The sequence below is a fragment of the Podarcis tiliguerta genome (assembly GCF_965153285.1).
Source record: "Podarcis tiliguerta genome assembly, chromosome: 7".
NCBI lineage: Eukaryota > Metazoa > Chordata > Lepidosauria > Squamata > Lacertidae > Podarcis > Podarcis tiliguerta.
Window position 1 is genome coordinate 25,305,935 of NC_139540.1, and position 10,677 is coordinate 25,316,611.

A 10,677-nucleotide genomic window follows, 5' to 3' on the forward strand; every position below is an offset into this window, starting at 1 on the left:
CATTGCCTCAGCTGTTTCCCAAAATGCAGCCCAAAGCCACATATTCCACCTACTGTGAATTTGGGGCAACAAAATAAAATGGAGGAAACTAAATCAGTGAACAAGGCAAAGGAAAAAAGCAAAACTAGTTCTGTTCTAGCTCATATACCAGCTATTTATTCCAATTGCAGGTTGTCTTGAGACAGGACAGCTTTACTGTGTGCATCTTCATAATACCACACATTAATTCTGCTATTTTAGATATAAATCCACTGATCAAATCTGACACTTTACACCATCTCAGAAAGGCAAACCAATAGTTCAGTGAATCCTAATAACAACTCTAATGCATTGATATTCATATAATAATTTTATTGAAGTCTACTAAAAGATATTTGTTCTTAAGATCTTATCACGTGATGTTCAGAAAGCCACAATGCTGTTTCAGTTCATTGCATACATATTTTGGGAGTCTTCAGTTAAATCTTGTTCACCTTGCATTTTACAAAGTTGCCCCCACACCAAGTGCTAAACATACAGGATGAGGGTTCAATTTGTTAAGACTAGTACCAAACCAAAATAAGACATTTACACGTACTGTACATTTCACAAGTAACATAAGGAGGTCTGGATAATGTAACAGTTTAGAATTATTTTGTAGCCAACACATAAAATAAAAGAAATTGACCTAGCCAATGATATTTAGTCGTATTGCATGTACAAAGGCAATGAAGATTATAAGCTGCTTGGTTTTGTCATTAGCACAATAAAAACATTCAGGTTAGGGTCTGGAAAAATAGGATAACTTAATTACTTTTCTTGCACACAAAGGGAGATTTGTCAAAGCTATGGACAGGACTTCGAATGTGTAGGTTACTTCATAAGCATATGAAGTAAGAATATCTTCTGACACTTGCATTTTCAAACCTGTTACTTTATAAGCACGTATGTCCTTCAGTGCACAGAAAAAAGAAAAGGGAACATTACTGCTAAGGAACTTAAGTGCTGGAATAAAGTATTTTGTAACAGGAATACTCTGGAAGCACTATTCCTTGACTCTCTTTTTAAGCATCCACATGGTCAAGAACACCAACATTCTTCAGAATGTGTCAGCTCAATAGCTATGTGAAGAGGAAGATTTAAAGTAGAATGCTTATTAGCTATTTAGAGAAGCACAAAGAATGTTAATTTTATCTACAAGTGCTTCATATTTAGGCAATAGCTAGTCAAAGTAATGTTTGCATAATGCTTTCTATCATAGCTATACTACAGTTTAATAATAGCAAAAAAAGCAATTTATTTTGTTTTTATATTGGGAGAAGTCTTAAATATTACACTGTGCTTCAGAACATAAAACTTGTGGTTGCCAAAAATGCTTTTTATCTGACAATTCATAAGCATTCTATGCGACAGTGGCACAAAGCTTTGTGATGAAACATGCACTTTTAGGAGTTTTTTGGATGCAATCAAATGTGCACAACTAACAATGATATTTTGAAAGGTGTTACAATTAATGTGGGAATGCCAGTAGGAGGAGCATGCAGCTGTTTCCCCATTACTTGACCTATTTACAAATCTTATCACAATGCTTTCTTCAAAAGCCGACGTGAGAACCATGTTATATGGATATGCTTTTGCGTCGTGATACTTAAAATATCCAAAACACCAACCAAACTGTCACTCAAACTACAACATATGTGACTACACTAGTTTACAAAGTCACTACTAATTGCCTAGATTCAAACACAAGACCAGGGACTTATGACTGGAAATAGGTTTGGTACAAGTCAAGACTGTTGCTTGCCATGTTTTTGCAAGACAGCCCTATTGAAAATTAGCTCAAGTTTCAGAAAACGTATAATCATAGTTTCATAATGCAAGTCAAAGTTCTTTTGCATGTCCCCCATAGTTAACCCATTTTCTCATCATCATTTATTGCCCATTGAACTGTGCAAAATATAATCTTCTCAAAGTAAGTCATCTGGTGCAAAATTTTATTCCACTACTATGTTTGGACAGGCTTAAGGTATTTATGGCTTAGACTTACTCTTTTTAACAGTGGTATTCTAGGCATGTGTTTCAAATGATATATCATTACTCAAGACCAAGAGAATAGCTTCTATCAAGACATTTGCCAACCAGTTAAAAAGTTCTCTTCCTTTCCTAAAGGGAAGACACCACAGCTACTTTGTAAATAAAAAAGTCATCAGCCCTATTTAAATTCAAATTTACAACCAAGTTACCCTCCAATGTACTGTATAGTTACTGGAGATACCTAGCTATACAGATATTTACATGTGACAAAACACACAATATTTTTTTTTGCCTTGCAAGACATTGCACTGATGCATACAAAGCCTTTACTTCTCCACCAAGAAATCCCAAATTACAAGCCACTGTTCAAGCAGATAGGTTGAATAGTGCAAAGTTGTCCCAAGTTGTTCTGCTCTCTTGTTAGCTTAATTCGAAAACCCTTTGACCATTGCTCGATTTGTGCAAATTATACTTGCTTCAACTGTAATTCTGACGGCCAGAGATTAATCAAATAAGTTTCACTATCATGTCATGCAGTCAGTACTGGCCATTTTGTTCTGTGAAAACTTTGGTTCACACATTTCAGTTTAAAATTTAAAACTCTTCATTTTGACATGCACCTATAACATGGGAATTAAATTGCACCACTATAATTGTGATATCATCCCGGTACATCCGAGCCAACTCTTCTGGAAGACTGAGCATCTTTGACAGCCGTTCATGATCAACGGTACCAAACTCATTATTTCCAACCGCATGGCGTATCAAGTGAGTTGCTGCATTCTGGTCTTCAAAGGCTGAAGAGACCCGGGCTCTCCTTTCTGTTAGAAGACCATGCATCTGTCCCAGAGTTACCTTGTAACCTCCAACAGCTATTGGTTCTTCATGATGAACACCTGTTAGATACTCACCTACAATTCTAACCACATCCTGCCTGTGCATGGTTTCCCACAAGCCATCTGTTGCCAATATCAGGAATTTGTCCTGAGGTCTTAATTTGTGATGTATTATCTCTGGCTCAGCTGTGAGGTATGGCGGAGTATGGTAATTTGGTGGGATGAACTTTGTATATTCGTTATCATTGAGCTGATCTGGGCCCGTCTCTACCACTCTCTTCTGAAGGTCAATGCTCCATTTAAATTTGACATCTCCAAAAGCTCTGAAAGGCATCAGTAGGCCCAACAGTCTATCTTGTTTCACAACACTCTTTTCTTCAGACTTTGGGTGCTCCATTTTGAGTCGTGCAATCTCATTTTCGTTCTGTGCATTATGATCATAAGACAGAGCAACAGCAGACCAAGATCCATCCTCTTCTTGGACACCAAGCATGGCCCTGCTGTCACCAGTATTAGCAACATGTAAATCAACTCCATCAACATGCGCCACACAAGCAGTTGCACCAGAGAAGGCTACACGTAGTACCAAATAATTGAGAAAAGAATTTGGATCGCCTACTTGAGCTTCTAAAGAAATGTCATTGTCAAGCCTTTTAAAGGCATTAATTAAAGCCTCTTTTACATCAGTTGTCTCCCCAGTGTTAAGGTCTATGAGTTCCTGCCAGTAAGTTCGTAAGCTGTTAAAATACAATTTGGAGGCTTCTTTACTGAAATAATCATTGGGGTGCTTGTGCCACTGTAAGATGGGCAACAGGGCCCTACCACTCTCAACAGCATTTTCTATTTCAAGTAAAGTCTCATGGGGTAACAGAGAAACAGCTATGTAATAAAACAGTCTTTCACTGACAGCCTGTGCACAGGCACATCCTGCATGGCCATCAAACACACCAAGAAGCATTCCTCTTGTTTGCAAGCAAGTGGCTGCACTTCTTCTGTCTTCTATTGGTGCATTGGCAGGAAGCTGGTTGCTATCAAAGCCAAGGACAGAACTTAAGTTTTTGCCATCAAACTCTGGCACTTTGAAACTGTATTCATTTGCCTTCAGGATGCTGTTGACTTGTGGAGGTGTGAGGTAAAACCTCTGTGGTGTGGATACATAGTTTCTTGCATGAATAAACTGACTGAAATTCTCCTTTGGCCTACTGAGTGTTGCAAACTTCTTCGGAGGAACATACCTCAAATGATTGTGAGTTAAGTGAGGTGACAAGCAACATAGATGTTTATGATGACAGTAGCATGCGGTGTTGTATATCTTGCCAATCTCACAACTGCGAATTAATGGGAGCAATAGCTGAGTTGGTGCTGGCATGGCATCAGAGAACAATGGCAACCTGGGGTTTCTGACTGGAATTGCTGCGGGGGAGGGGGGGAACACAAGCAATAAGTAAGCTTAGAAATAATTTTAAAGGAAGCAATACATATCAACTACTCTATTCTAAATGACAATTTAATATGCACAATTAATTAACAGCAATTAACTGACAAAAACAGCAACACATTTAAGGAAAGTTTAATAGACTAATCTAAGGCTAAATTTCCTCAAGGAGAACATATCTCAGTTCACACTGTTATACTTGTGTAGAACTATAAACAGAGTGACCTATTTTTACAGCTGTACTAACTTAACCAGAACTTTATATTGGGAGTGTGAAAAGTCAACTAAAGGTTACAGTATGAAGAACAGTGTCATAGATTGAGATTCAAGACGACGTCTAGAAGACAGTCTCCATTTCTGAACTGGCAGTGAGAAGTTAAGTTTATCCAGCCCAAGATTTTATTTATTCATATTGTTACTTATGTTAATTTTTCCAACGCCTCCCTCAGTTTTTACAAATTTAAGGTCAAGTGTGTACAACCAATACATATATGTGCATTTGTTTAATCAAAAGATAAGTCATACTCATTTTAATGGGACTTAGTTCCAAACAAGCATAGGATTACAGTCTTAATATCCTATAATAAATTTGCTGCACCCCATCACCTGTCTTTTTGAAGTTTTATAACTACTAGATATTTAGGAGCTACAAAACTTCAATCAAGGCTTCTAAACCCTTGTTTGTTTGTTGCTTTAACAAATTTAATAAATAATAATAAATCTTTACTCTGATCTCAGTCAATGATTGCTGTGGATTGCATGCAATACCATCTTTTGTTCTAAGATATGCATTCATATAGAACACATATTCAAATGACACCCTACCTATCACTACCAATCTAAGGCCAGACCAAATTTATGAACCACAACTGAAGGCTACCAACAGCCGCCTCTGAAAGAAACCACATATATTATCTACTAAGTATAGTCAGGCTTAATAGTTTTCCTTTTCATCCAGAAGATCAATTGTTCATAGTTTACTATAGGACCTACTGTTTTTTTAAAAAAACTTTGTTTAAAGACTCATTAATTCAAGTGAGATTATTTGTTTTGTATAAAGTTTAGATCCAGCCTTCCAATAGAAGCTTCTGAAAGCTGGTTTAAGAAAACTATGGTGCAAATTATTACTAATATTACTATAATATTTATTCATATACCTTCTTTTCCCCAGTCAGGGACTCATTATAGGTTATTATGCATAACATCCTGCTAATTTTTCACATTTGAACAAATCAACATTCTGCACAAATGTGATACTTTTGTGAAGATGACACTATTTTTTCTCTCTGTACTGCTTCACATTCACAACCCTTATTTGTAAAGATTCAAATCCTAGGAGCATGAACTACTCAGCTTAGGAGGCAACACAAATTTAAAGTAACCTTCAGAGTACGGTACTATAACATGCAATAACATATATTCATTATATAGTCTTCTAACCCCACTACCATCCCTCCAAATTCCTATTACAGTACTCAGAAAAGAGGAGCACAAAAAATACATACCAATCCGCCTGGGCCCAGGACACACACACATTCTCCTGTCACAACAAGAAGCCGCCAACATCCACAAAGCAGTAGCCCAGGAAAAGCAAGGCAGAGAGTTTATTAAAGAAGGAGGAAGAGGTCTCCAACATTGAAGGGGGACAGAAAGACAAACAGTTTGTTTGTAGTGACAAGCATTAAGAAGCAGCAACTGCAGCACAGCCATCTCTCAGCAGCATTGTCTAATCCTACTGCAGACCCAACTCACTGCTCGTCATCCCTCTTGCTGAACAACATAGCACTCAGTTCACGCATGATTCATCTGTCAGCCCAACCTAAAGAGCAACAAGCACACTCATCCTTTTAAAGCAGGGCTGGAGACCTTTTTTATATATATATAAAAAGATAAGCACCAACTTTAGTTGATTAGAGCCACAATCAAAATTATAGGTACCAGCTCTGCATGGGACAATGTAAAATTCCACCTTAGTTGCTACAAACTAAGGTGTTCAATATTATTCCAGCTCTGTTGGCCTAAAACATTAGTAAACATACTAGATTCCTGCTCTGTGGGATTTAAAACCACACATATATGCCACATTAAATATGCTCATGGATAATCTGAAAAAGGTGCACATCATTAACAGAGAGGGAAGGAGCCTCCCTCTACAAAGCAACTTATCCAATAGTGCCTTTCTTTTTTCTCCTATAACCCTAACTTGTTGAGGGTTTTATATACATGTACATATTTATTAGGGAAAGCTTATCTGGGATATTGGTGGTGCTAAAACTATGCACAGATGATGTCTGCAACCCATACATATAGAGGGGTTCATTATAACGAATATTCAACTCAGCTACAAGAAATCAAACTGGTCCATAGCCAATTCAAGTGGAAGACAGGCACAACTGCAAGACCACTAGTATCTCATCAGCTATTCTATCTGCAAGGATAACTTCTTACTTGCAGTATGGTGGTATCTTGACAACAAATTAAAACAGCTTCTCATTCCTAGGAAGCCTGTGCATCCAATCATACACCACAAGGCCTGGGATCAATTGTTGTGCTGATGAGGTCTTATTCACTCCTTAGGTTTCAAGGCAGGAGGAAATATGATTATCAAAACTGCAATGATCAATTGGTTGGACTGATTTTTTAAAATCAGTTAATGTAATAGAAATGTCCCTGAACAGCTTCTTTTAAAATATAAATACATGCATATTTTAAATAGTACTTAATGTGAACTTAAGCAGTACTGTACTCTCTCTTCAAAATGCAGGAATGCTTCTTCTAAGATAATGGGAAGTATGCAATGCCCTTGTTCCACTTGCCCAAGGATTTATACTTGTGCAGTGGAACTTTCCTCTAGCAATCCCAAAGTCTGCCCTGGAGGGTTGTGGGAACCCTCAGAACAGATTTAGAGGGCACACAAGGGGAAGGAAAGGTGCAATGGTAAATATTTGTCCTAACAGAACAAGAGACTTAAGAACTACTTTGGAAACAAGCCAATGCCTGCTCTGATACCAATCTAAAGATAAACAATGTCTACTTCTTACTTCCGAACTATAATTCTTTACATCTCAATTAAATTTGCATATGGGCCATCAGCCAGGATTTAGCAATAGCTCTAGTTGTGACATCTAGAAGCACATCAAGTGAGACCCTTTGCTTATCTTCCTCAATACAGCAAACGAACGGCAGCAGTCCTCCAAGGTTTCAGAAAAAAAAGAAGCCTTCCCCAACCTACCTGCAGACTAAGCCTTCCACATGTAAAGAATGTGCTCCATTGCTAAACCTCCCTCCCTTGTGTCTTGTGCACAGGTCACGATTTAAGAGACCACAGATGCTTCCCTCAACAAGAAGACCCCAGTGCAGCTTCTTTCTTTAGCGACTTGAAAGGCATACGCTGGTTGGGGAACACGCAGCTCTCTGGATGTTGCCAGGAATTCCCACTTCCAGCCAACCACATCCATGGGAAAAAGGCAAGGGATTTCAGCCTTGCAACGTATCCCAAGGGCTGCAGTTCCCCTGCCTTAGCTGAAAAGGCTGTAGCTTGCCTCGTCTGCCCATTGCGCCTTTCTGGCCAGCTGGGAAGTGCAGCCTGGATTATACACGTGGGAAGGGAGATGACGGGTTAACTTCGGGTTGTTGTTTTTTAAAAACCTAGAGTTTGATTACATATTGGTGGAAATTGGGCTGCCTCTCCCCGCCCCCCCCCCCCCAAATCAAAATAAACCTCAGCACCAGCAAGGAATCTCGGCCTCCCTCCCTGCCGGGCATCCTTTTCAGTAGCTGGGCGGCACCTGCCACAAGAGCAGCCTCACAGCCACCACAACCACCTCCTCCTCACCTCCACCTACTCGGCGGCCACAGGCATCGCCTCAGGCCGAAAGGCAAGAGCTGACACCTAATCCTCCCCGGGTCTTTCCTTCATTCTCTCACACACCCGCCGGCAGACAAATGCCCCGCTCCGCCCCAGGGCCTGTGTCAAGACCACAGTCAAGACAGGCACAGACACACACACACACGCAACACACCCTCCTCAGAGAGACTGACCTGGTCAGCTTTAGGGTCGGGGCCCCGCTCGGGCAGCGGGAAATGGAGAGAGCGGGGAAGTTTGACACCCACCCCGCCTCTTGTCTGTCAGGCCCCCTCAGCGACGGCCGCGCGCCAGGTGGAACTCGCCGCCGCCGCCGCCCCGCCCTTCCTCACCCACCCCCTTTTTTCCTTTATCCCGCCGCCGGCAAGCGAGAGCGCGCCCCCGTGTGCGCGCGCCCACCGCGTTCCCTCAGCGGCAGCAACGGCAGCAGCGCCGAACGCCCAGCCCGCCGCGTGACAGCTTCCCTTGTGTCGTGGGCGGAGTTTTTCCCCCCTTTCTCCTTTTTTGTGACGAGCCGCGGCTTATAAAAGCCTCCGTTCGGCCGGGCTCCGAAGCTCCTATTGGCTGAAGGGCGACTCTCACGTGAGCCTCTCCCCCGTCACGTCAGCTTCCCTTCCCCCGCCCCGCCTCGCCTCGCCCCGCCCCCTCCTCTTTCTTCCACCCCCCCCCCGCTCTTTTTCTCTCTGTCTTCATTTTTCTTATATCAAACGGTTTCCTTACCGGCGGAAGGATTTCACATTCTCGTCTTCTTCGGCCTGCTTTGTTCCATTGGTGGGTAAAGATCTTGCCGATGCCGCCTCCGCGGATGAGTTCCTTCTCGTTCTTCTTAGCGCATTTCTCCTGGCTCTGTTAGACGCAAAGAGGCTGAGAGAAAAAGGGCGGGCTCACAAGAAGAGGCTGCGCTTTGCCGGAGGAGGAGGGGGCGGAGTTTCTCCGAGCGGGGCCCGCCTTTCCTTCCTCCTGGCCTATCGGGGCTCTTGGCGGAGGAAGGGCGTGGCCCGCATTCCTCCTGAATGCGGGGGGGGGGGCTGTTAAAAAACCTCGCATGGGCGAAATAAACGGTCGCATTTCCTTCTTCCGCCGCCTGTTTCTTAGCGTCCAGCAAGGTCACTTTCAAAGCTTTTGTTCCCCGTTCTGTATACATACATTGAAAAAGGTGGTCATAAAGATGAGTGCCAACAGTGTCCCTATCCTAAAGTGCTTTTCCTTGGAAGAAATCACCACCGACTGCGGGTACAAATCCTCATTTATTTTAGTTTTAGGGGTGCCAACTTGGAATAAAATATCCGGGGGGGGCACGTAAGCCCCGTCCCGCATAATCGATCACAAGACATGGCACATGCGCACCATTGGAATGACAGTGCCCATCAACTTTTTTGGGGGGGAGGGTCCTGACCCCCTCAAATCTTTTATTGGGGGGAGCGAAGGGACCTCGGCCCCTAGGAATTGACTCCTGTGTTTTAGTTTGTATGCTCATCTCCAGGGAAAGGAGGGGGCTGAGTGAGGAACACGTCCCCCCTCCCCACTTTTATCTTTACAACCCTGTGAGGTAGGTTAGGCTGAGAGAGAGAATAAAATGGGTTACTGCTGGCTGCCACTGATGGGTGGGGATGGGTTTGGGCGATGTGGCCTGCTAGGCAATGATTTGCGGGACAATCAGCCAGGGAAGAGTTTTGCATTGGGAATTGCAATATCCCCCCCTTATCTTTCCAGGTCATAAAAGGCTTATAAAAAAGGGAGGACCCTCCCCTCCTCTTCTTGGGTAGGTGGGGATGGGAAAAGTTCTGCTGCCCCCTGGTCCTAGCCCAGCACTAGGCAAACAGAGACAGGTCTCTGCCCGCGAAGAGCTTATATTCTAGAATAATTGAAGAGGGGAAGAAATAAGAGGTGAATACAACTATCCTCTCTACCGTTAGCAAACTCAACCCCATGAACATAAAAAATGGCACTGTCCAGCAGAAAGGTGTCAACAGACAGGTTTGCAGGAGCCCATAAAAGCTGGAGGGACCCCCTAAGGGATGGACCCCAGAACAGAATAAGGAGGGGTGAGCGTGCTCCTTGGTCACAAAATGCTTTGAGGAAATGAAATGGGAGTCTCCTGAAAGCAGGCTTGGCTAGCGCTAGCAGGCTGGACCTCTTGATAGGAGCACTCCACAAGTTTTGTTCGTTGCAGGTCCCCACTTGTGTGTACTGTTTTCCATTTAAAACGAATGTAGCCGATGTGTAAAAGGGACTTTATAATCTGAACATGGAGACGATGTATGTACTTCTGTAACCCAAGAAAACCTTGAATAAAAACAATAATCACACACACAATGAATAGTCAAGTGCACATGTTGATGCTGTACCAGAATTCAAAGTAATGTGATCCTGCCTTGACCTCATTTTCCCTCGAGGATTACCTCATTGTCCCTCGACCTACCTATCCACTTATCAGACAAGTGGCTTTGCACCTTTTAATAACTGCATCATAAAATCAAGACATGAGGATTGATAGCTCAGACTTCTCCCATTGCTGCATCTCTATG

At 42.4% G+C, this 10,677-nt stretch overlaps 1 protein-coding gene across 5 annotated transcripts; it reads right to left on the reverse strand.

Annotated features, from left to right (window-relative positions):
• Window positions 1-336: 336 nt before the first annotated feature.
• On the reverse strand, window positions 337-9,059 carry PDP1 (pyruvate dehydrogenase phosphatase catalytic subunit 1). Of its 5 annotated transcripts, none has more exons than XM_083449839.1 (3): window positions 8,870-9,023; window positions 5,790-5,824; window positions 337-4,262 (listed from the first exon to the last, which is right to left on the reverse strand). In XM_083449839.1, the coding sequence occupies exons 2-3, from the start codon at window positions 5,818-5,820 to the stop codon at window positions 2,608-2,610; spliced, it is 1,686 nt and encodes a 561-aa protein (XP_083305965.1). In that variant the 5' UTR covers window positions 5,821-5,824; window positions 8,870-9,023; the 3' UTR covers window positions 337-2,607. The 5 variants fall into 5 exon arrangements, with proteins under 5 accessions (XP_083305965.1, XP_083305964.1, XP_083305966.1 ...); XM_083449838.1 differs by lacking the exon at window positions 8,870-9,023 and adding an exon at window positions 8,326-8,623; XM_083449840.1 differs by lacking the exon at window positions 5,790-5,824 and having other exon boundaries at window positions 8,870-9,059.
• Window positions 9,060-10,677: the final 1,618 nt, after the last annotated feature.

Coding starts and splice junctions, on each gene's coding strand:
- PDP1 (XM_083449837.1), bottom strand. CDS start 5,994: ATGGCTGTGCTGCAGTTGCTGCTTCTTAATGCTTGTCACTACAAACAA. Junction 4,263..5,789: donor TCCTGGGCCCAGGCGGATTG/GTATGTATTTTT, acceptor CCTCCCCCGCAG/CAATTCCAGTCAGAAACCCC.